The sequence below is a fragment of the Coenobita brevimanus genome, chromosome 100 (assembly GCF_032717465.1).
Source record: "Coenobita brevimanus isolate Jiangsu-jjx chromosome 100, ASM3271746v2, whole genome shotgun sequence".
Taxonomy (NCBI): domain Eukaryota; kingdom Metazoa; phylum Arthropoda; class Malacostraca; order Decapoda; family Coenobitidae; genus Coenobita; species Coenobita brevimanus.
Genome location: NC_137053.1, coordinates 63747565 through 63775467, shown reverse-complemented (window position 1 = coordinate 63775467; position 27903 = coordinate 63747565). Strand labels below are relative to the sequence as shown.

Sequence of the window (27903 nt, the reverse complement as noted above, 5' to 3'; positions counted from 1 at the left end):
CACAACAATACATAAAAGCTCACTCACACCCTTCTCTCTCTCTCTCTCTCTCTCTCTCTCTCTCTCTCTCATTTAATCACATCACTACGACGTCTCATACATCATGCTGGTCGATCTTAGCCCTACAAGAGCGTTCTAGTCATGAAGGGGTAAAATCTAGCCCTCTACCTAGACCCCTTGAGATACAAGAGTCTCTCATCCACCAAATATCTTCAGGGGCATTGCCAGGATAAATTAAAAAGGTGGTCCTCGGGCAGAAGTGGTTTAATAGCTTGATCCGGGGCCTCACACCGCCGCTCTAAACCGCCCACCGCTTTCCTCCTAATTAATCAAATTTTACCCTTATCAGAGCACCTCGGCGAAGCCTCCTGCCACACCCGCCCTTACGTACGCCTGATCGAGGCGTCATAATCCCTCACCGCTGCGGCAGCCCACTCACTCCGCCACACCGACAGGTTATAGCTTTGGTGTTATCCGGCATTTTGGTCCTTATAACACCGAGGTATAAGGGTGGAATTGGTGGTGTGCCGGGGGGAAGTTATGATCTCTATCAATTATTGGGCCCGGGTTGTTATTGTGGTGGCGGGAAGGGGTCTGCTGCCCGCGTCACACACCTTCCCTTGCAACACTCCGCCACGCTGCCTAGTTCTTCCAGCACACTACATCAATGCCTGTCCATCAATTTATCGTTTGCTGACGCCGCAGCCTGTGAGGGGTGGCTTCGACAAAACAACCACCAACCATTTCCATCCCTACTCAGTAGCGATCCCTCTTTCCGCAACATCCCTCCCACCCTTTAATACTCAAGCAACACTGCATATCAATCTGTCATTTTTCTGACGCCCCATCCTGTGAGGGGTGGCCTCGACGAAAGAACCATCAGTCGTTTCCGTCCCTACTCAGCAACAATCACTTTTTCGACAACATACCTCCCTCCCTTACACGAATAGACTCACACACCTACATTTACCCTCCGTTTCACCTCTTCACCTCTCACTCATACACTCTCCCAGTCAGTCTCATAATACAGTGGACAAGAGATACTCCTCTCATGAACAGCTTTCTTGTATGGTTAGAAGACATTCCTAAACTCTTTATTACACGTGGCATTAACTTAAAACAGTAATAAGGTGTTACAGGTAGATGTCACCTGGTAAAAATGAAGGTAAGCCGAGTCTCCTAAGCCCACACAAACATCCACAGGCCATAATACTACGCTCTTAACATCATTTGTTTTTTTAAGCAATATTCGGGATGATCATGGACAAAGTGAAAAGCGGTGGAGAGAAGAAAAGAAGGGAGAGTGAGAGGGTAAAGGAATACAGATGATGACATGGAAGGGATGAGGTAAGTAGGAGGAAAAAATGTTGGTGAATGAACAAGATTGGGGAGGCTGGAAGGGCAAGAAAAGACGGGTTCGGTGGAAACGAAAAGAGAGAGCAATACTGAGGCAGAGGAGGAGAAAGGGAGGAGAGGACTACGAAAAGATGAAAAGGAGATGGAAAGGAAATGGAGAGAGAAAGGGCAGAGATGGAAGAGGGGGAGGGGGAAGGAGAAGTACAAGGAAAAGACGAAGGGACCAAAAATGAAATGAAGAAAGGATGTTAGAAGGAAAAAGCGTGATAAACAGTGCAAGATGGAAAGGGGGGAGGAAACGATGAACAAAGAGGAGAGTAAGAGAAGAACAATGAGGAGATGAAGAGAAGAAGGGGTTGTAAGGAAAACCAAAAGAAATGGCGGTGAAGAAGGAAACAAAAAAGAAGAGTAAAGCAAGATGGAGAAAAGGATGGGGAGAAGAACAATGTAGAGGAGAAGAGAGAAAAAGACGCAGCTGAAAGGAAACAGAAGGAAAACAATGAGAAAGTGTATGACGAAATAGAGAAGGAGGAGGAGGAAAGGGAAGGAGAGAGGGGTGAGGGGTGGAGGATCTTGGTGAAGGGTAAACAAGAAGAGGACCCACCACGACCTGATAAGACCTACACCACCACAAGTCCAATAACAATCTATCTATCTATCTATCTCTGGTATGTCAGTCTATGTATCTATTTACTTGCCTACCTACGTGTTTATGTATCTATCAATATCTACCAGTATACCTATTTACCTCCCTACCTACAGCCTTACGTCCCATTCTTCAAGGGATAAAAAACACACCTACAAGAATATGTTCCTCCTCCGTACCAACCCCTAAGGACGACCCCCAAGCATATGTCCCTATTCAGTAACGACCTCTCTACCCGTCCCACGATACACAAATCTCCCTCATATACTCCCCCATCTCGTAGCCTACCCGCACGACAGTAAATACAGTATATATACGCAACTTTTACACTTCCAACGTAACAGCCACATATCACCCGCCCAACAACGCCATTCCAACACCACCAAATTCAGAATTATAGATTTAGTATGTAGTTTATTGCAAAAGTATCTTTTAAAAAATCACTGTAGTTCAACACACACACACACACACACACACACACACACACACACACACACACACACACACACTAACAAGCTAGAAAAACCTTCTTCATATTACACCGGTAGTTCTATGCCAACACGTAAATATTGCATATATTCCGTAAATACGAAACGAACACTCATTTACTTAACACCTCTATTATTTCATACAGCAACATAGAGATTTACAGGAAACAAAACACTTATTTATTAGTAATTAGGATCGCTGTAGCCTATGCTCTTGATTATGGTATGAGATGGGAGATGACTGTGGCGGGCAGTTTCTAAGGTTTCCAGCAGTAAGAACAAGCTCCATTCCTCACTTCACTGCAATGGCATATACTTAACTTCTTTCAGATTACTCATAGACGATTTTATCTGGCCATATTGAGTACATGTAAAGATCTACTAAGGGCCCAGCAGATGACAACACAGGTTACTAACATTCTAAACACTTCACTACCTTTAGAGTCACGTATAAACACAGTCTATGTTTACTTATATTACTTTTAGATCCACGTATATACTTGGTCCGGGTTTACTGTCTTCCTACCACGCATCACGCGATCTATATTTTCAGAATCAAAGCCGGGGAGGAAGGCAACTGGAGGACGATGCAGATAAACAAGCAGACTCACTACGGTATTGATAAAAACACTTCACTACGAAACATGATAAGTTTACAGCGAAATTCTGACAGTGTTTACAATCTCCCTGCCATATATCACAAGACCTTGATTTCAGAGTCACACCTAAACGTCGACAACACAGAGATGATTATGCACAACCACCCTCACTGCTGATAAAAACCACTTCACTATGAAACACAATCTTTTTACAGCGAAATTCGGAGTGTTTATAATCCCCCTCCCATATATCACAAGACTTCTGTTTTCAGGGTTAAACAAAAAACCTACAAGATGATTATTATACATACATAACGTCACTAACTACTCATAAACAACCATTTCCCTATGACACATGTTCTTCTTACTACAAAACACTCAGACATCCCAGTTTACAGTCTTCCTATCGCGTATCACAAGACATTCATTTTCAGAGTCAAAGTGGAGGCCAACAAGAAGATTATGAAAAAGATAAGCCGCTGCCGTACCTATGACTGATAAACGCTTCCACTATAAAGCATGTGAATATAACCACCAAAGAATATTACTGCAATTTCAGATACTCAGGCTCTGGGTTACGTAGTTAGGTTGGGTCGGGTCAGGTTAATTTAGTTTACGTTAGATTAGGTTATGTTACTTTAGTCTCCTTGAATTTATAAAAAATCGGATGGAAATCAAAGCAAAGTAAAACAAAAAGTAGGAAGTCCAAAGGGAACGGCGGGCATGCTTCGTTCTATAAGCCTTTAATTAATCAAAGGCGTGGCTCAGGAACAAAGTGGCCGCACACCTGGCCAAAGCACGGACAGGTGAGCTGGGGGGGAGGAGGGGGAAGGGAACGAGGGGGAAGGAAGAGGAAGTCGGACTAAACCTGCTTTATCTCCCCAATATGACACACACACACACACACACACACACACACACACACACACACACACACACACACACACAAACTACAAACTTTTTCCAATATCATCATCATCATCAGCCTGTGTTAACCCACCGGTGAGTTTAATTCTTCCACTTCAACAATTTACGAGACTGTGATATCAAGACACGAAGAGGTAGGTGATCGAGAGGGAAGAGAGAAAGCGCGAGGGAAGGAATGAAAAGGAGGAATGAAAGGTGAGGTGGATCGCATGGAAAGGTAGGATGGAGGAAAGAAGCTGGAGTGGATGAAAAAAAAAAAAAAAAAAAAAAGCGGCAGGAGTAACCTCTTCACAACGGGAGATAGCCCATAAGCTGAATAAAATCGTCTCTTTGCAAGAATATGACAGATGAGTCGCCGTTGTACGATGGGGTTAAGAATGAGGAAAGGAGAAGATGATGACCAGGGAAGAAGGACCGAATGAGGAGTTTACGTATGTCTGGTAAGGGCTGGATGTAAAACTTATCCCTGTCAATATTTTCTTTTTCTTTTCTTTTTTTTTTTCTTATGTTCCACGACGGTAGCTTTTGTTTTTCGTTCGTCCTTTCCTGTCAGGTTCCGCTGGAGGGTTTGGTGGGCGGGGGAGAGTCTTCTTCTTCGCTTTTTCTATCAACAGTATTTAAAGTACTGCGTAACATGGGACATCCAACCTACTGCAGTTAACCTCCTTTGTTATGTTCTTAAAAAATTTCCGCGCCAGTTTTTCTATGCCACAAAGATGGGAAGGAAGGAAAGGCAGGCAAGGAGGGGTGGAGGGAAAGTGGTGGATCCTGAGAGATGGGGGGAATGGGTGGAGGGAGACGGTGGATCACGAGGGGAGAGAAAAAGAGGAAGGGGGGGGGATAGGAGAATCCCGAGGGAGTAAGTAGGGGAAAAGGGGAGTGAGGGGATCTCTAGGGAATGGGGGGAAGGATGGAAGGGGTAAGGGATGGGAAGGGTGGGAGGGTCATGCAGAATCGAGACTATAAGAGTGAGTGACTGACAGGGGCAATTGGCAACTCTGGTCCGTAGGGAATGAATCAGTCTCTCAAACCTTGTCATTATTCACCACTAAACATACACACTGTACATTCAAACTTTATTATGCAGCATTATACAAATACATACACTTGATTAGATGGATAAATACATATAAAAAATACGACATTCTAATATTAAGAGCAGATTTTCGTCACCTTTAAGCCCTCTACCGCGAATGACCAACGTACTATTTCATTCTAGGTAACATCAGACGAATCTATTTATCTCGTGAAAAATCAAGATAACAGAAAGGTTAAAAGGTATCTCGCTTTTTTGTCGAGAAAAAAAACAAAAACTATAATATTACAACTAACACCAGACGATTTTACTCAGCTGAAGATAAAACAACCCCCTCATCCCCGCCCAAGGTATAGGTGAAAGGATACTCGTAACTATGACATCTGTGGTTTTGTCAGCCATATACCGTAGTGTTGTGCTCCTTGGCAGACTCAGTGACTAACCCATAACTACGAGGGGTCTGTCCTAAGCTGAATAAAATAATGAAACAGCGGCAAGAGTAAAGGAAAATATACAGTATATATTGAAAAAAAAGACATCATGCCGAAGTGGTCTAAATTGTCTCCCCAAAAATGAGTTTAAGAAAAAAAAAACACGACGAGATCCCCCCAAAGGTTAAATGCCCCCTAGGACAAAAGCCCCTTTGGACAAGAGCCCCCCTCGCCCAACCTAACCTACCTTAACCTAAGCTAACATGGGCTTTTTTACTATATTACTTTGTCCGAACCTAACTGACCCCTCCTATATTTGAGGAAAAGCGAAAACTTAACTGGTTAAGGTCTGAAAATTGTCACAATTAAGGGATTTTGGCTGATCTGACTCTCACTCCCAAGACATTAAGGCTTTTATCCCTCGCACTACCTATTAGCCTTCATCTCACGCTAGTTCACCCTCTAAGTCACACTACACTCTTTTCACCCTAACTTGGCTTTAAATTGCCCTCCCTCCATCTTGAACGCTGAGCTGTAACACAAGAATAACACTACAACGCGGCGCCGGACACGAAGAGGTTCTATGTCAAAGATGCAGAGACGTATTATTGTCTTTTTCTACCACTAAGCAACGTGAAATAAGCTGCGACAGGACGAAAATCTGGGCCAAGTGGAAATGAAAAGAGTACAGTTCAACCTTCGTATTCTCGTCGGTTAAGGAAGCTCCCTAACACCTCCTCCTCAGCGATTTATTTTGCTTATTGCGCCTTACTGTCCTCTTCTTAGTTACTGAAATCATTCAGATATTACCATACTCAGCAAAACAACTTATACTAACCAGCCGTATCCAAAATTAAATCGCTAAGGAAAGGGTGTTAGGGTGCGTCCTTACCGACAAGAATACAGACCTTAAACTTACACCCAACTCACCCACACCCAAACTCAGCTCACACTCAACCATTTCATTCACATCCTATACATCCAACAAATCCATTCCGCACCATCAACCCACACCCACACCCACACCAATACCAATACCCCCACCCACACCAATACCCATACCCACATCCACACCAATACCCACACCCACACTTACATCCACAATCTAATCCAAGAACAAAAAACATCTCCAATCTCCCATCTTCAATCATAATAAATAAGCTTATAATGTAAACCGAAAGCAACCGTCAAAATCAAAATTCAGCCATGATTATATTGTACCCATGTGATATACTGTAGAATATAACAATTGTAAAGAAAAGAGAGTGAAAAAGAGAGAATGAGAGCAGGGCGACAGGAGGGAGGAGAAGTAGACCTAGAAAAAAGTGGCAGGGTAGGACATAAATGGGTTCTGTATATGAGGGAGGGTGGCGTGTAGTGGAAGGAGGGGTCGTGACTGAATTGGGACAGAAGTGGATGTCTATCAGTCTGGCCGGGCGGTCGTACTCTCCGCCGGATCCACAAGGGCTATTTATCTTCCCGTTGATGTGTGTGTGTGTGTGTGTGTGTGTGTGTGTGTGCAAGAGAGAGAGAGGCTACATGCAGGCAGAGACGATATATGTAGTACGTGTGTGTGTGTGTGTGTGTGTGTGTGTGTGTGTGTGTGTGTGTGTGTGTGTGTGTGTGTGTGTGTGTGTGTGTGTGTGTGTGTGTGTGTGTGTGTGCGAGAGAGAGAGGCTACAGGCAGAGAAGATATAGGTACAGTGTGTGTTGGTGTGGGCATGTGCGAGTGGATAGAAGCAGAGAAGATATATGTATAGTGAGTGTGCTGGTGTGGGCGGGCGGGAGAGCATCAAGGCGGCCAGTATTCACCAGGATAAACAAGAGTCAGGGGCCCGGGGGAAATCTAATTTAAATTTCCCACAATAGGACAGGTCTTGATCGGCCCAACCCTCCTGCCCTCCCTCCCTCCCCTCCCACCACGCAGCGCTCTCTCCCTACGCGTCCAATCACTCCTGCTGACAGAGCGAGAAGAATAAGTGCAAGTTGGAGGGAGGGCATCGAAGTAGGGGACTGCGCGACATGGAGGCGATTTGTTTGCGGCCACCCTACACGGGATTAAGGGGTCTGGTTATAGATAGACAGATAAAAAGAGAGATAGAAAAACATGTTCGACATCAGACAGAATAATTATTTCCTTTGTGGACCTGAAAAGATACAGATAGGATGTCCATTCGCTGTGTCTGGATCGCCAGTTCCCAACAGAGGGTGGTGAAGGTTTTTGCTAAAACGTTTGAAAAGTTTTTGATCTGCTGTGTTGGTATTCTGGAAACAGAGGCTGACGTCTGATTTCCCAGTCACAGGAATGACACTATTACCGTAAGAAGAGCTAAACTATCACTAATAGGAACGAAACGTACAAATTAATTTTTTACGGAATACGTCAAAAAAATATATACAGCAACATACATTAAATCCAATGCATCTGAATTACACAATCTGAAGCACAAAACACATATCTATAAACCGAAGTCGAGGTTGTATAAACGAATTAGAGGGATGGATACAGCGAGGAAAGGGAAACACGGAGGGACGAGGAGGAGGAGGAGGAGGGGAGGGGGAGAGGCCGATGGAGGTGATGCCCTGGGGTCATGACCTGATACAGACCCCGATAAAGTGGATACTGACCCCACCTCCCCTTCACTGGTCATACACTGGCCCACCACACTACCACACTACTACCATCATCCCTACCTAACTTCCATACTCAAAATCATCATTATTACCATAACATTCTTGCTTCACTTCCAGACTCAAATAAATAAAATACATAAGTAAATAATAACCAATACTAATAAAGGTCATCATGCCTACCTCATTTCCACACTCAGCACTTCCATACCATCCCTGTCTCCCATAATCAAACCACCGCTACTACCATTCATGTCCCACTCCAATACTCAAAGCCACCACTAATACCACCTTTGAGTCACTTCTAAGCTCACAACCATCACGTACTATCTCACTTCAACTACTACCACGAACTAAGATAACACCCCCCCCCCCACTAGTCTCACCACAGGCCACAACAATAGTATATGTTTTCCATTCATCCTTTCCTATAAAATTACCGTCAGTTTTTCCATCATGCATGGCTTTCCTTTTCACGTTTTCCTGAAGGTTTCACTTGGAGGGTTTGATGGGCAGGGGAAAGGCTTCTCCGTTGCTATGCTAGTGCTATTTCCGCAGTACATAGTCACGTTCTTCGTCTTCTTTTTAATATTCTTGTACTCTTTGTAACATACGTTCTTGTACTCTTTGTAATATCATAATTTGTACCATAGCACCACATCTGTAAAAAAAACAAAAAAAACTACCACAACACTCACCACCTCCTCGTCAGTTCACCACATCAGTCACACTCACCTGAAAAATAAATAAATAACTGTTAAAAACATAGAAAAATACATCAAAAATTTATAAAAACATGCACCACACTAAAACCTAGCATCCATCCAATATAACACCATCAGATAACAAAGCAAGTCCCTACCCATCGTGTTTATCTAGGTCAAAACTAACACAGCAGCCATTTTTCTCAAGGTCACAGTCTGGTGGCATTTTTGGCGGTTCCCTGGCATCTCCAACCACTTTATTTATAGGGAAAGCTTACGGTATTGGTCTCTTTATCTACTTCATCTGTCTATATGTTATCTATCTATCTCTTATCTATTTATCTATCTATACACAGTGCCCCATGTATAACTCTCCTCTCCCATTCTGCTGGGTGATTTTTCTTGTGGTATGGAGACGGCTCAGACAGATATCAATGTCTAACCTGCGTCATTTATTCACTTCCTACTCCCATTGCCACATCCACACCCACACCAGCAGACTGAGCCGTCCACAAAACACATAAGATACCTATAGGCGAAAGTCTAATAAAGCGCTATTCAAGGACCACCCAGTATATTACCACACAAGAAAATATCAAGATGATATCATAAAGGCGAGCGTTCTTCCTTTCCGCAGCAAGGATAAAATGCAAGACACCACCGTAGTAGTAGCAGTAGCAGTAGTAATAGTAGTAGTAATAGTAGTAGTAGTAGTAATAGTAGTAGTAGTTCCAGATCTCTCATACTTGCCTCGTGGTATCTAATCTATCCCGTATCTCAGTTTACTTGTGTTGTCTCCTACACCCACTGTCTTCCTCTCAGTCTTTCTAGTCTTCCTCTCCCGTTCCTTTCTACGGTTACCTACCTTTTTATACAGACTCCCTCCCCTCCCCCCCCTCTCTCTCTCTCTCCCTCCCTCTCTCTCTCTCTCTCTCTCTCCTTTTCTTTTCCTAACTCGTTTCCCTCCTTTTCTCTCTCACTTCGTGTCCATCATCTTTTCCTTCCCCACACTTTCCTTTTTTCTCTTATCCCATCTCACCCCCAACTCCCCCTCTCCGTCATTCAGCCCTCCTCCTTCTCTTCCATCCACCCTCTTCCCTCACCCCTTTCCTCCATCTCTCCCTCCCTCCCAATCTCTAACTCCCCCCTCCCTTCCTCCTTCCCTCCTGCCCCTCCACCATCTTCCTTCCCCCCTTCCTCCATCTCTCCCTCCTCATTCCTCCACCATCTTTCTTCCCCCTTTCAGTACCTCCTTCCCTCCCTCCTTCTCATTCTTCCACCATCTTTCTTCCCCCTTTCAATACCTCCTTCCCTCCCTAGCTTCTCTCCACGCTTACGCTTTCCCTCCTTCCCTCCATTTCTCCCTCCCCTTTCCTCCTACTCCTCTCCCCTCACCATCAAAGACGTAACCCAAACAAAGGAATATTTTGATCAGCAACACGCCCAAGCATCGACTCAAGATCCCTGCTATGGCTCCAAACAAGAGACTGAGGACTAGCTAAACACTCAAGGTGGAGACTTTTGACTTGTAAGAGTTTGTCCTGCCAAGAGGAAAACATGGAGTGACGGAGTGGAGGGATAAATGATGATGGTGGTGGTGATGATGATGAGTAATAGGTAGTTGGGTAAATTATGATGATGATGATGATGATGATGATGATGATGAGGATGAGGATGAGGAGGAGGAGGAGGAGGAGAAGGAGGAGGAACAGGTAGGTAAATGGATAAATGATGATGATGATGATGACGACGATGATGATGATGATGATGACACGGAAGAGTGACTGGTGGATGGATAGATGATGATGATGATAATGATGATGATGACAGGGAGGAGTGACAGGTGGACAAATTATGACGATGATGATGATGGTGATGATGATGATGATGACGATGATGATGGCATAATTTTGAGACAGCAACTTATGCTTGAAGATTATGTCACGTAGCCTATAGCTCACGTATCTCCCTTAATAATAATAATAATAATAATAATAATAATAATAATAATAATAAAATGTACACAAAAGAGAGAGAGTAAAGAACAAGCTGTATGGGCGACAAGACTTAAATAGGCCTCCTAAAGCTACGTAAAACAAGCGACAGGCCGAACAACGAATACTACTACTACTGCTACTACTACTACTACTACTACTACGACCTGCCAACCTACCACACCTGTCAAAGCCTCGATCGCAATCAGGTAATATGCGTGAAATCGTAAAGCGAACATCCCCCTCCCATCACCACCACCACCAACTCCATACCCACGAGATTCATTAATTCATTTACATTTATTAACAAGGGTAAGGCAAGGGTAGTGGTGGTGCTGTGTGACCCCTGACCTGCCCTGATGAGTAGCTGCTGAGATATGTGGAAGAAGGGAAGATAGCCTTGTTTGGGGGCACCTCTCTCTCTCTCTCTCTCTCTCTCTCTCTCTCTCTCTCTCTCTCTCTCTCTCTCTCTCTCTCTCTCTCTCTGAACTTCGAGCGCCCCCCTAGCCTAGCCTACCTGCCTCATACATCACCTGGCTCACCTGTCTACTCCCCCTGCAAGGTTAGGCTGTTCACTCCTACACATCCTCTCTACTTCTCTTACTCCACCCAAGTACTCTGTGTGTGTGTGTGTGTGTGTGTGTGTGTGTGTGTGTGTGTGTGTGTGTGTGTGTGTGTGTGTGTGTGTGTGTAAATATTTAACTTTTTGAACCAGGCATATTTTTGTGTTGTTAGTATAATAGGCAATCCTCTCCCATACACACACACTGCCAAATATCCTCTCTTCCTTTATACTCCGTTCATTTTACCTTGGCCTAAAAATCCCACCTCTCCATATTAAAGGCAGATATTTAACAAGATATTAACGTACGATGCTAAGATTTATTTTTTATTATTCGTTTATGCCCTTTTTTCACTTCAACCACACGATTTTACGCAGCTGAAGAGAACACCCCCTTCCCACCACTCCAGAGGATTAACCCCCTCTCAGATTACCTATTTATTCTTTTATTATATAGCTTTTACCCTAACTTGGCCTAAAAATTAATATCAAGGCATCCTCAGTGCTGGCTGTATGAAAATTACACTGTTAGGGAATTATGCTAGTAATGAGGATGTGCTACGACAAGAATGTAGAGCCACAGTATTGCCTTAACACAAATAACATGCAAAAAAGACGAAATTCTGGGCCAAGTTAAAGTGAAAGGTGTGAAGGACAACAGACGATTAACTCAATTTTAAGAGATAGAACATAAGAACATAAGAAGAGAGGATAACTGCAGTAGGCGGGTTGGCCCATGCTAGGCAGCTCCTAGAAGAGTAACTGAACTACTAGAATGAGATAAAGATAGCAAAGAACAAGGCTTTCCTACTTTCCATTCTCGAGGGGTTATTATACACTAAAGAGAACCCCTTCACTAAATTTAAAAAATATCCTGTAAGTTGATGAAAATCGTCTGACGGTAGGAATAAAGACCTACGTCCTCGTAATGAAGGGGTTAAGCACGAATGCGATCAGGTGTTGACGTCAATCAGGTGTGTGGACGCATCTGGGATGAGGTCTTTATAACGATGTATTTGTATCTCATTAGTCCCCCCCCCCTCCTCTCTCTCTCATTCAAGGTAAATGACTCAGGCGTACATAAACCGATCACTTGAGCATAAATACCATATATATGTAAGCGTTACAACACACACACACACACACACACACACACACACACACACACACACACACACACACACACACCTGTACAAGAGTCACTTACAAAGCACTCATAAACAAGACATTTAAGGACCTGTGCACACGCTCCACACAAAGCCTACTTACATACTGTGCACACACACATATATACATACATACATACCAATGCACAACCAACATTCCACATCCATACCAGTCCTAATATATTAGAACCATTCATCATCATCGTCATTCTAAACCTATTCCATTTATGACATTTATAAACCCTTTCAGGACGATAGCGTTTTATTTTCCATTCAACATCACATCGGCTTGGGAGGGAATTACGGTATAAATAACACACAAGACAACGTTCCGGCATAACAGGCAAAATAATCGCTCAGGAAGAGGTGTTACGAAGCTTCCCAGCCCACCAAAAATATAAGTAAATAAATAAAATAATAATAATAATAATAATAATAATAATAATAAAATAAAAAATGAGCCAAAACAGGAAGAGAAACCCCAGAAACGAGACCTATCACCAATGCAAAGAAACAATTTTGCCAGTTCCGTCTGAAGAAAATTGACACCTGGCGATATACATTGAAAACCCTATTATCTACTAGTGTGTGTTTCTGATGGTTCATTTATTCCGCTATGTATTCGTTCCATTTAGGGAAGATATTTGTCTACCGTACCGAGCGACAAATGGGCGACATCTCCATTGATTTCCTTCAGGCCTTAGAAACATATCGATAAAGCGTATCAGATGACGAGAGAGAGAGAGCGTCGACAAATGCGGGTAACAGAAAAGGGATAAAACGGAATGATAAAAAGGAATTCGGAAAATAAAGGTGACAGCAAAAGAAAAGGGAATAAGAGGAAAAAGAAGGAAGATATGAGAGGAGTTCCACAGATAAGGGTAAATGAAGACGATAGACGAATTTAACATGCACTGATAAAAGGGAATCAGACAAATAAAGCAACCGGTAACAAAAAAAAGAAACTGGAATTAAGAAGAGACTATAAAAATAAAATAATGATAACAGATAAAGAAAAGGTTATAAGGAAAATGAAGAAAGATAAAGAAGAATCCAGTACAAAAAAGCAACAGGAGAACAAAGGTACAGGAAAGAAAACGCAAAGTTTAAAAGAAAATCGTAAATAATGCTCTCACCAAGAAGGAAAATGGAAAGCTGAAGATAAGAAAGATAAAAGGATCACCAACCACAAGATAAACAGCAGCAAAAATAAGATGAGCTAGAAAAAGACGTCTCGGGATTCAAGAAGTCAAAATCGTCTGCGTTTAGAAGAATAAAATGTAACTGGCTAAAGGCTGAGCGAGAGATAAGTATACACCGGGACTGTATCTCCCTCTACTTATCGCCTCGCACAGATGGACGTTATCAATTCTATCAGATCTCTTGCTTAACCACTAAACGATTATATTTATTGCCTAGTTTATTCTTCCTACCTCCATCATCTTATCGCTTCGCACGGACTGACGTTATCAATTTTATCAGCCGTCTTGCTTAACCACTGCACTACCTTGATTTTTTTTTTTATTCGTCCTCCCTCCAGACGATTCTATTCAACTTGAAAGATTTCGAATAAACCGGATAAAATAATCTAGATATCGGTAACAAAAAGAACGAGAAAAAAAATCGTTCCCATTTTCATCGACCTTCATTTACCCCTTCAGTACGATGGGTCTTTTTTAGCGAAATCAAAATCGCCAAGAGATGACAAGAATAAATAAAAATGAATACTAATAAGTAAATGAATAACGGTATCTTCATTTCCGTTAGCCTTTATTAGATCTTCAGTAAGGGATGTCTTTCTAAACCAGAATAAAATCACCTTATGGTAGATTAAACAAAACAAAAAAACCTAGTATGAAATTTTGCACGCGTGGCGAACATATTCGGGAGAGCGCCGTAACTTAACTAGGACAGGACAGGTGAGGTGAGGTCGGCGCCGGCTTGCATGTGTATCGAACAGGGACAACACCACGCCTCACCTCGCCGCCGCCGCCCCGCTCCACGCACCTCCCGTCACAACGCACCCTCTCTCCGCTACATCATTTTATCAACCACAATTTAACGTGCACTCTCATCTGCAGTATAGACAACCACAAATGAATGTCAGCTGCTAATATACTTATCAATCCCTATCAAGCCTTCCAGACGACCAACATACCTATTATTCTATCATGATTATCGCCACATGACTTCAGATTAGGAGACACATCTGACACAAAAGAGGTTATAATCTTCATTAATCTTATTCCAGGGGACATCTTTTATATTTTAACAAACTACCCTAAGACCTGTAATTAACTAAGGAGGGATCTCACTAAATTTCGTCTGACCCGCACCCTTTATAAAAAAAATATATATATTCATTGTGATAAGTACTTGAATACAGTATATCAAACATAACTCATTTCCCTCTACTTAACGATTGTGAAATCTGTTAAAAACCCTACTTTAATACTTTATACTCAACGCCTTTCGGTTATTTAATTTATTCATTTTATTCATTTACTTTACAAAGGGTAGCTTGTGCAATTTTCGGTTATATTAAATAAGTCTATTCTGTCATTATTAGAAAAAAAATTAATATAATTTAAAGTAATGTAGATTATGTCACAGATCATCCGTATGTTCTTTGATTCGATTCCGTCTACAATATGCTGTAACATGCCGGTACTGTATAGACCTACAGAAAAATATAGGCCTATAGAAAAATCAATTAAGTGTCGGATCTTGAACTGATGTATTACTGGAAAATTATAACTATGTAACCTGAACAATAATTTAAACTCTACAAATGGCTGACAAAAATTAAGGTACAAAGTGCTAGACTATCGCTAAACAGAAAGGAATATTTATTTTTATGTAAAGAAGGAGGAACCAAAGGCCAGAATCCCGCAAGACTGTTCCCTCCAAGAAAAAATTAAAAACACGATAACAGAGAGTCAAATTCAAGGTACACAATTTTCTATATCGGCAATCATAATCCTGACACCCACAAAATTATTCTATCCGCCAACTACAATTCTTTTTTCCTTTGTATATACCTCGTGAAGGACATCTCGCACTCTGGGGTAAAAAAAAAAAAGATTGCCCTTAACCCTGTCATTTCAAAGCCCCCTCTGAAAAAATTAATAAAAAATAAAAATAACAAGAATAAATAAATAACAATCACCTGGCCTTATCAAGAACAAAATAAACATGTGCACTATGAAGGGGTTAACTCTTTGGGCTGCGGTGGGTGTCAGTGAGGTGAATAAAATCGTCCGTCGTAAATTGACTGACGGATCGAAATATAACCAATGGGGCAGCTGTCATGAGGTCGTATGCCACCAACCATCGGAAGTTGAAGTAAAATATAATCCCTTTCTTAGTTCTTCATTCCAGGCCAAAAGTAATAATCCTCACATTTTTTTAACTGCTTTTTCCAGGGCATAGTAAAATCGTCAGTCATTTTCACTAGTAATATGTAAAGTGATGAACACGCAGCCCTTATTATATGTTAAATTTAACATTAATTTATTGTCATCAGATAATCCTGGCAACCTGATTTGTTTATTATCAAAGAAGACTGGAGTGATGTATGGGACTGCGGTACAAGGTATGCTTGTATTAAAGTCCTGATGTGTATACTGTGCAAGCAAAATTCCGGAGGTGAATATCCAAAACGCACTTCACTTAGGCAAACTAACCGCGGGAAAAAAAAATAATGCCGTAATAATAATAATATTAATAATAATAATAATAATAATAATAATATTAATAATAATAATAATAATAATAATAACAATGGCAATAATACCGGTAACTATAATCTATTCCACACCACAATATAAATAAATTATCCTATATATCGTAAGCCACAACATGATATTTATATAAAGGGAAAAAAATGGCGGCAATATCTAATCTCTAACTCAGATCTTGCCATTCTAGACTGACCACAGGCAAGACCAATTGCAACTTTTTTCATTTTTTTTTTCCTTCTGAAAATTATTTTGGAATCTAACATGAACAATCCGATGCCTGTCAAGTGTAGGCTATCAACTCACCTGTAATTTCAGGTGAGCTATGACAGGTAGCATGTAATCAGAAGGCTCCTGTCTGTATGCCAGGTACATGTCTTCACAACTCATATTTATTTTTAACATACTGTATCTCCCAGCAGATTAAACAACATTATCCTCCTCCTCCTCCTCCTGCTATTACTACTGCTACTACTACTACTACATGCTGAATTTCGGTATAAAAAAAAAAATAAAAAATAAACTCAGACACTCGCTTGATCATGAGTCATTCTGCTCCCTGTATTATTTGCTATCAAGAGATCTTATCCTGATTAGTAACAAGCATTCGAGCAGGAGGGGTTAGATGTGGACTTCAGAATATTCCCTGAGTGTCTCCCCAAAGGTAAATGAATAAATAAATCGCCTGACGGTAACAATAAAATACAATAAAGGTCTTCAGGAATAACCACTTCAGTACGATAACGTCTTCCTTGTACATTCTCCTTACTACCATCAACTTTTACACAGGACAACCCCTGACACCGTAGTGGGTAAATATTCGTAAGAGGTTGTTTCTAACCCCTCCAGCTCTAAGCACATCTCTCTTGCCGAATTAAATCTAAGATGGTAGCAAGACAATACTACTACTAATGCCCTCAGCTCCAAGCCCGGTACTGAACGCAAAACAGTCCCACAGTACTTCTTGGTTAATGCAAAATAATAATAATAATAATAATAATAATAATAATAATATAATAACGACAATCAATCCATTCACTACAAAGATGTATTTTTTTGCTATATTCTTGCCCGATGTTCCTATCTCCTTCTTAATCACACTTTGATATAATTAATGAGGTGCTTGACATGAGTTACCTTCATCCATAAGTTATATCAATAAATAAACAAAAATAAAGGTGGCCCCCCTCAAAAAAAAATAAATAAACCATCATACTGAAAGCACTAAATAATACAGCCATAATGAACACAGGTATAAAGTCAACACAGTATACAAGATTAAACTATATACAGTAGTCACTATATGTTCCGTCATAGCCTACCCATACAAGATTAAGTTCTATACAGGAGTCTACATGTTCCGCCGTACTCACACACCCCATGTGATACCCACCACACCCACCACCACAACACAACCCACGTGGAGCCCCAACCAGGAATGTTCGCAATTTAAACCACTCAAAACAAACCCCCATTAGGTAACCCTTCCTCTCCCTTGCGTCTTCAGAGAGATTTTTCCCAATTTCACCTTAATTATCCTCTTGTATTGGTGTAAATTAGACTGCCACCATTAAAACAAATATCAATAACATACACGAATATATCTTGGTCTCACGTACAAAAAAAAAAAAATCGCCAATGAATAAATGCTACCCACCCTCCTCTTGGTCTTCCTTGAGCGTTTAGCGATATAATTCTTCTATGACACCTTAATCTCATTTATATCACTAGCACAAACACACTGACGTTCATAATTCATCAACAGCACACAGAAGAATATATGCAGTAATAAGGAAAATGAACCATTGAAGAGGACGTGTTACGGAGTCTGCTACAGCCAAGAGAATTTGGCCTAAGAACGTCAAAGCGGCGAAGACGGAACCACAACACTCCGACAGCCCCAAACACTCACCATACGACCGTCTTCCTCGAGCTCCGGGTTCTCCATCTGGTACACGGGCAAGGGATCACGGTTTTTGACCCGAATTTTGACGGATATCCAGGAGCCACTGCACGAAACAATAAAGGGGGAAAAAAAACTAGGGGGATAAAGTGATAGATGGACAAACGCACGCAGCACCTCTCACCGACCACGGAGTACAACTAGAGGCAATCTTTAAGAGCCATCCCGCTCCCTAGCACAGTTGCCGGTCCTCGCCAGAACTAGATTACTGATATCAGCCGGTGATTATCGCTTGTTATCCGCTCATAAAACGCATTGATCACTTGATATAAGCTACTAAGTTAATATTAATGTTTGAGTTAAAGTACTTCATCAGAGTGCCACGCCACGGAGATTATTTGGTATCGGGAATTAAGTAGGATAATGTGATAATGCGACAGGCGACCACCGCGAGATATAACGTTGGCAACCGTTGTGTGCGCGGTCTGTGTTGTCGTGGGGGGGAGGGGGCCATTGGTGTGGGCGTGGCTATCATGGAGGGCGGAGTTTGATGCCACGTAATCGACCAATGATAGCAGTTTGATAGCGCCGCAGTGGCCCTCAGTCCCCCAGCAGTGGCAGGGTTCGCGCCGCCGCTCTGTCGTAATGGTAGGTTGCCGTGGCGGGGCGGAGTTTGATATCAATTTGATAGTACGCAATGGTGTCCAACCACCCGACTCAGCCCCCACAGCAGACATTTCTAGCACTACGGTAGCTGGAGGCACAGCTGGGTGGCACTGGCTGGGTTTAAAGCTGGAGTGTACAGACTAGGTGTGCCGCCAAGGAAATCAATATAGCAAACTGCAGAATACCCAAAACTGGTAAAGTCAACAGCAACTTTCCAGCAGGAATGAAAATGCATTGTGTTCAGCATCAGTCATAATTTTAAACAATAAATGACAAACATACTTCAATATAATCTTGGAGGATTTTCTTCCAAGTTTTTTTTTTTTTTAACAACGTGTCTTCGTATCTCAAAAAGATTCTTGGATTTGGCTTTATGCTGGTCAACTTTCTTTGCAAGGACCAACTCAAGCTAAAATGGAAAGGGAAGGGGGAGAAAGGGGGGGAGAGGAGTATGGATTTTGTAGCATACCCTCAAGAGGGATAAGTGACCAAAGAAAAAAAAATCAGCATAGGCTAGGAAGATCACCTGGTCTAGTGGCAGATTACACCCGTTGGAGTAATGACCTCGCCTTGCTAACGAGGGTTCGAGTCTCCCATAGCTAGGTGATTAGCAGTTTTTCGATCGTGTAGTCTACGAGCCATTCACTACGAGGAACGCCTTACAGCGGAATTTAAAGCATGACGGCAGCAAGAATGAAATACAGAAGACAATTTCCAGAGGGTTAATGGAGGCAGTTACTCATCTCTTCACTAAGGTGGGTCTCTCACGGGGCGGTAGCATAAGGCTGAAAATCTGCGCACTGCATGGGGTAACCTCTTCAGAACGACGACCTGTATTTTGTTGCCGTCAGACGATTTTATTCAACTAAAGCTACCATGCTCTCGTGGCAAAGGGCTTGGGCTTGTATTCACGACTGTTAAGGAAGCTCCCTTTCTTCTTTCTCGGCTATCTGTTTTGGATATGGCCGGTTAATATTCTTTCGTACATTATTTGTGCAGAGCATGACGATATCAGAAGAAGCTATGTAACACAGAAGACAGTACGGCGGAACAGACAAAATAAATCGCATAGGGAAAGGTGACTGGGAGCTTCCACAACCGACGAGATTACGGGCCTTGGAGACGGAAGAAGGTGACGGGGGATATCCGGAGGAAAAAAAAAAAAAAAAAAAAAAAGCAAAAAATGGGTACGCCAGTGTTGGTAAGGAAGCCATACAGGTGGATGTCAGTGCACGGCAAGAACGATAGTGACACAAAATCGCCCACAGGTAAACAGAATGAAATATCTATGACCCTGTGATTAGATCTGTTTCCCCCCTATAGAGCGATGGGGTATGTGAGCTGGAGAAATGGCAGCCTGATGACCCACATACAGACATGGAGGTGATTTGTAAGTGGTCACCCCTTCTGTGATTAGGTGTCTGGCTATAGATACACAAACAGGTGTGTGTGTGTGTGTGTGTGTGTGTGTGTGTGTGTGTGTGTGTGTGTGTGTGTGTGTGTGTGTGTGTGTGTGTGTGTGTGTGTGTGTGAGAGAGAGAGAGAGAGAGAGAACAATTGGAAAAAATACTATGGGTATCCTAACTTGAATAAAACTTTCCTGTAGTAAAGAACAAGAACAAGATGAAGAAGAAGAAAGAACAAAAGAAAAAAAGATTATTAAAAAAACAAAAAAAACTTTGACGCCCAAGGGACAGGCCTACGTGGAATATATAAAATCTTCACTTAAATGTATAGCGCACCTGAAGTAAATAAAACCACCCGGTGCATTCGTACGGGTGTGGACAAGAGGTACAGAGGCGATTCCTTATCCTGGGGACACAAGAACTGGGTCATTTCTGGCCGGCGAGTTACAGTGGGGGATTGGGAATATGGTAGCATTCTTAACCCGGGGACACGAGAACTGGGTCATTTCTGGCCGGCGAGTTACAGTGGGGGATTGGGAATATATGATAGCATTCTTAACCCGGCGGCACAAAAACTGGGTCATTTCTGGCCGGATAGTTACGGTGGGGGATTGGGAATATGGTAGCATTCTTAACCGGGGACACAGGAACTGGGTCATTTCTGGCTGGCGAGTTACAGTGGGGGATTGGGAATATGGTAGCATTAGGTGATGAGGCCGATGCATGGATCTGTAATCTCGTCGGTTGAGGAACCTCTCTAACACCTTTTCCTAAGCGATTTATTTTCTTCATTAATTCTTACTGCCCTCTTCCGCTTTACATAAATCCTTCCAATATCGCAATACTATGCATAGATAATGTACAAAAGGATATTATTCACCAGCCATGTCAAAAAATACACGGTAAAGGAAATGGTATTACGGAATGTCCCTAAGTGACGAGAAAACAGGCGATGGAAGCATGTTGGAGCCTTTACGGTAGCCTATAAACGAACGAGAAAAAAAAAACAAAAGTGGCAGAATAAAATATTGCTACGGCTCTACATCCTTTCCATGGCACTTCTTCGTGACTAGCATCGTGTTTTGGTGTTAATCTGTTGGCACGAGAAAGCATTCAAGATGGACAAATGGTAATTTTAGGCTAAATTAAAGTGATAAAAGCATGACACTTTGGTTATTTTCCATGCCACATAAAATTCTGTGGCGCTGACATCTATACTCCTTTTATTCAAGCTTGGCCTAAAAGTGACATCCTTCTGTACTGAACGCTGAGCTGTAACAATAGTCTAATACTAGAATACGATGCTAGTCACAAAGTGTTACCATATGAAAAGGATGTACAACCGTAACAGTCTCCTGTCTGCTAGAGGGCTATGTGAAAAAGCTGGGAAGGGACGAAAAACTGGGCAATCAACGAACAAGATCTGTTAGTCTTTAGATCTTGGTCACGAAGAAGCGCTATGGAAAGGGCGTAGAGCCGTAGCACTGTCTTTCTGCCCGTGCAACGTGAAATAAGCAACAGCAGGACGAAAAACTGGGCATAAAGTAATGCTAGTCACGATGAAGTGGCCTCACTGTACTGAAGGAATTACTGGAGACTAATATAAAGAGTCACCTAGAGCTGAATAAAATCGTCTGTCAGTAGCAGGAACGAAAGATAGGGTTGTCCATATATAAGGCTCATCTTACACCCAAGCGGGCGATCTGTCGTATGTGGTACGCTTCAGTCAGCGTTATCAATATTCACCCTGCATCATTTATTCATTTCTCACTCCCACTGTCACACCAACGCCCACACCTGCAGACTGAGCCACAACCATAACACAAAGAGACTATCTTCACAGACATGCGACGAGACTATTGCAGCCAGTTTTAAAGTTTCTCTTTGAAACTCACAGAATGAGAAATTGTTTATTAAAATGCCTCCTTATGGCCAGAACTGAAAACTGCAAAATAATCAGCTGAAGCAACAGCTGACATGTCATATCAACTTAAATTATCAAGCTGAGCAACTTAGTATTTCATAAGTCGCTAAAATGCCTCCTTATAGCCGAAATTGAAAATCGCCTAGTAGCTGATGCAACACCTGACATGTTATATCTGATGCATCAGCTGCTGCAACAGCTGACATGTCAAATCAACTCAAGATTCAAACTGGGCAATCTTGTATTTCGTAAGAAAACAGCCCAGATCTCTCCAAGAGCAGATATTCGAATTTTCCTTCGAGGAAAAAAAAAAAAAAATACCCCACGTGTACCACTTATAGACCTGTCGGCTTCGCCGCAGGTAAAAATATCAGGCGAAATTCTAAAGTCGCTTCACCTTAGCGACCCAGATTTTGGCCCTTATGCAGCTTTTTATTTCCCTGAACTCGGTGGCAGAAAAATATAATACTACGGCTTTGCTTCTTCTATATCACTTCTTCGTGACTAACACCATATTCTAGTGTTAATCTACTGTTATAACTCAGAATTCAATAAGGGGAGATGACAAATTTAAGCCAAAACATATTTCAGTGCTCTTGTTACAACTCGGCATTCAAGATCGAGAGACGGCAGCTTTAGGTCAAGCTGAAGTGAACAGAGTATACCAAGAATAGCCTAAAAATGACGTCATAGTACAGAAGGGCATGATGTATACTTTCTAACCTCTTTCAATACGACCATATAATCCAAGTTATTTTTTTTTAAAGAAGAAATAAAGGAGAAGGAAGGGGAGGAGGAGGAGGAAGAAGAAAAAGAGGAAGAGGACGAGGAGGAGAAAGAAGTTGAAGCAGAAGAGAAGGATGAGGAGGGAGAGAAGATGACCAAGAAGAAACAAACTAAATACAGGTAAAAAAAAAAAAAAAATCCATACACCAGACTACAGGTGTTTTCTATTCATAAATCTGTAATAATTAAACTTGAGCTGCTATGGACTGGAGTTTGGGAAAATCGTCAGGTAAAAACTGGACTTCAGCTGCTGGACTTTTGCCTACTCTAGAATTTTGACTCAGGTACAGAAAATTATGTAGTTGCATAGGTAATTTTTCCATAGTATAGGATTCTGATTCACCCCCTTAAAAAATAAATAAATAAATGGCTCCTAGGTCACTTTTCCACACTATAGATTTTTTTTTTTTTTTACTCGCCCCCTCTCCAAAAAAAAGTAAATAAATAAATGGTTCCTAGTTCACTACCATACTATATACTTTTAAGCCAGTAACATAAATTACTATACAGCTGCCTAAGTCACTATTCCATGTAATTTTAATTTACCCAGAGAAGACAAAATGCACAGAAGACCAACAAAGAAGACAAAAGAACACATAAGGAATTAACGTCTTTCTTACACCAACACAGAAGGCAAAAAATAACACACATCTAAGGGATTAAATGCGAGCTATATGCAACAAGAAGAATAAGATGAAGAAATAATAATCATAATCACAATAATAATAATAATAATAATAATTATAACAAATCGGTAAGGAAACTGAATGTATAACGCTGCACTTCTCTGTCGGGCGATTTTCCGTGTTGTGGGGACGGCTTAGTGAGCTTTATCGACGTCAAACTTGCATCATTCATTCACTTCATACTCCCATTGCCACATCCACGCCCACACCAGCCGACTGAGCCGTCCCTGCCGCACATAACATCGGGCGTTTCTAGTGAAGTGCAATATACGGACCACCCTGTATACTGTGTGATTTTCCACAACCCCTGCTGAGTGATCACATAATTGTTATTCCTTTCATTAATATTCAGCTCAGGAAATACTTTTTGATCTAAAGGGGTAGATGCAGTGCGTATTAACCCCTTCGGTACAAGTCTTTCCTAAGTCAAATAAAGTATAAAAACAGCAAGAATTAAGTATAAATAATGTTTCTAAGACGTCATATTTAACGGGTCAAGGATACACGCAATATTAATGGAGTATTGTTGGCTTCGCAACATTTTTCCTTGCGATTTATTGTTATTTACTGTCTATTCCAACTTTACTCATTTATTTCACTTACATATTTTCAGTTACGATTTACTGTAGTTTGCATCTGACATACAAGACGACACTAAGGTATAACGAAGACTAAATCGCTAAGGATGAAATGTTACGAAATCTCCAAAGCCACTACTCTTCCTTCCAACAATATTAACCAGGAGTAGTCAGGATTTTTTTTTCCTTGGGGGGGGGGGAGAGGGAGTACTAACCTCGAATGAAATGTTGCAGATAAACTCGATAAAGTGCATAACGCCGCACTCTGAGGACGTAGAAGTAGCGACAATCAGGCCATGTTTCTATGGGTGTTGTTGACGACGTTCTAGCTGAACAAAAAACACTATTAACTCATGAATTTTGAAAGAGCAACAGCTATAAGGTATCGCTGTCACGAAAATTCAAAAAGTAGTGTCGCGGGCAATAGAAAAGATAAGTACATGAAATAAAAAGGTGCAAGAATGCGATTACGAACAAAAGACTATCGTGAGTGCAATCTCAAACCCTAATTGTTGAGTACTGAATCGCACGGGAGTATGCGATTCAGGCATCTATAAATTTGTGAGCGCGGGAAGCACTGCCTTATGTCACCCGTGTATGTTCCGTATTCAAACCTTACGTTTTATCATCTGAATATATATCATTTTGACGTTTTCATCCAACAAATTCCCACCATTTTCAAGCCCCGTCCTCTTACGTCGGGCATAACGTAAATGTCTAAGATTAGGGAGAGAAGTGACAGAGTAACGTGTATAAATGGGGCGGGTCACCAATGTAGAAATGAAAAGTTACGTAGTGTCTCTACTCCAAAACGCACTTCCTTACAAATCTATAAATGTCTCTGAATCAGCCCTCTTAATTTCTTAATATCCGAGAGATGGTAACCGTGCAATGTATACTACTGTGGCTATAATCTGGCTATTTAGGCTGAATTAGGGAAAACCACTTTGGACTGGATTTAGTGATCATATTCCTACAACATTCCATATTGTCTTCGATAATGACGACATGAGCTGGCAATACATGTGAGGTGAAGATGATGCATTTCAGTCGATTTACTTTTAATCTATCCCCGCCAATCCGTCTCTCTTTCTCTCTCTCAGGTACTCCTTTGCCATTTGTCTACGCCTTTCCACCTCTTCATATCCTCAAGATTCAGTGGTGAAACTGGTGGAGATTAAAGGATAAATAAACCAAGAACGAGGCTGAAAGCCGAAGCAAGGGAGTGCTTAGGGAAAGGAGACAATTTGCAGGAATGGGGGTTAGGCTACACGAATAGGCAGGAAGGAATGCAAATATTCTGAAAGTCACATGACCGTGCGTGATCTCCATTTGGGATTTTTAATCAACACATGTCGCCGTCACAAACTAGAATACCTGTTGTCGTCGTAGGAAAGTAACAAGAACTGTTTCCCATCAAAGCTGCATTTTTTATCAACCTTTCATCCAGTATAATGATTCGTCTCCAAACCACCATCCTTCCAATCCAATCTTAACACATCCATCCCAGCACCAAATGGCTACATATTTATCCAAATAGTCACTTACCTCCCCAACTCTGCGTTCGTCACCTCCCCGCCATGAAGATTAGAGCCGCAGAGGTGAACTTGACGAAATAATTCTGCACATATCCGTCACACGTCTTGACAATAACACACAGCAAAGAGGAGAGGAAGTCTCATCTCTCGTGCAGGACCAAAACGTCGCATATAACCTGATCAGGATACTGTATGAAAGTAGCATCGACAAAATTTATCAGAATAAATGAGTGATCAACAAAGTCGTTAAATAAAGTCAACCTACAGCATTTTGTGCTTTGAAACTTCTGGTGGCGATTTATGTCCGGAGTACGATTCCAAGAAATGGTACGCAATCTTCGAAGCGTTTCTAGCAAAGTACAGCAATTTCATCTTTTAATCAGTACATTGCCGAAAATATAATAACCACGACGAATTAACATTGTCCTCGGTTATGATTTATGTCCATATTATTTGTCCTCGTCAGTACTTACATCATCATCTCATTATTTCTAAACTTGTATTCATAACCATGTTCACAACTATTAGAGCTCTCTGTCACTTTCCTATTCTATTGGAAATTCTGCCTCCATCCTGACATCCTTTTTAGGTACACTATCTCGAAGTAACCTTCACTACGAGGGATCTCCCCTAACCTGAATAAAATTGTCCTGCAATAGGAAGAATATAAAAATGGAGAGATTAATGGAATTTGCTTTTCATACTTAACAGTGATGAATCTCTCCTAAGCTGAATTACCTGGCGATAGCAAAAACACTACAAAAGAGCAACCTGAAGTGGAAGATGTCCTTCACCAGCACCATTAGGCATCTTATATAAATGCTGCATATAAATCCTATTGTATTTCTTTAATACTGTAGTGCATTTTTTGTCCTAACAAAGATCCCTAATTCTGACAGCTCAAAGGATCATCAAAGTTTACGCAACCACAACTTATATTAAATCTGTGTCACCCAATCATGTCAGGTAAACAAAATTATCAAGGTTTAAGTAAAAATTCTTGTCCAAATTCCACCCCCTTTCCCAGATCCGCCCTCCTTTGCCTACAATTTCCATTGTTTCCCTCACCCTCTTGGTTACCCCTGCCAAATCCTTCCCCAGCCACACTGAAAACTAATACCCTTCTCTTCCATATTCCTCTTACGGTCATTCCCAGCATGCAGTGGCACATTACTCATATTCTCATTCATTCATGGTGTTTGCGGCTGAATATGGAAAATACAGAGTGTCTTCACACTATAAAAGGTGCCATACTTCTCTGCTACCATCAACTCCACAGTCATCGGATTTACTGATAGGTGCACGAAGCTACGTAGATATTTTTTGTCATATCAGGTGCAGCCAGATTCTGAAGGCATGAAATTTGAGTGAATGTATAGTATCTCATTCTATCATTCTTTAAATGCTCTGGACCCTACCTCATCCCACCTTGGGATGGGAAAGGAATTCTGGATGATAACGATGATGACAAACTGTTTCCTGTTCATGGACAACCTTGCAAATTTCAAGCAGCATATTCTACAAGTTATCGTAATACTACACCGTCTCCACAGCAGCGCAATCGTGTTGTGGAAGGATGCCTTCACGTGGTGTTTGCATAGCCTTCACGTGGTGTTTGCATACTTCGTTCCTCCCAAAGGAGAGTGATGGATTGCCAGAAAATGGCAACCTCTGCGTGTAGTCCATTGGGTTCATGTCTAAATGAGCTTGGGGCACAATGACATCCAAAGTACCAAAAGACATTTCAGAGACTTCATATTCCCTTCTTGGATGCTACATTTACCAGGATTTGTTTGGCTTCCTCTACCTACACACATTATCATATTCATTAACCATACAAACTGCTCCTTATTTTCTGCCAAAACAAAGCAGCAAACTTAAAATTCTCTGTTTAGGTCCATCCTTGCTCATTCTCACCTTTTCATTTACTGTCCTCACTTTGAGCTATAACACCATCTCATTACAACTCAAAGGGAAAACTGGTGGGCTACAGGAGGAGGGTTCAGTCAGCAGTCCACCAGATGCAACAACCATCGTGTCATAGCACGGCCTTGTGTCACTCCTATTTTGACTTACATTTTTACGCTTCTGTATTTCAGATTAGAAAACTGCAGCACTGGAAACAAACCTTCACTC

At 41.5% G+C, this 27903-nt stretch overlaps 1 protein-coding gene across 1 annotated transcript in view; it reads right to left on the bottom strand.

The window, feature by feature from the left end:
- Positions 1-18302, bottom strand: part of LOC145414710 (uncharacterized) — a 373182-nt gene extending 354880 nt beyond the window's left edge. Inside the window, exon 1 of the mRNA XM_080284237.1 lies at positions 18193-18302. Coding sequence (XP_080140363.1) covers positions 18193-18228 — 36 coding nt within the window. The 5' untranslated portion in view covers positions 18229-18302. The remainder of the gene's footprint in view (positions 1-18192) is intronic.
- Between the last annotated feature and the right edge of the window lie 9601 nt (positions 18303-27903).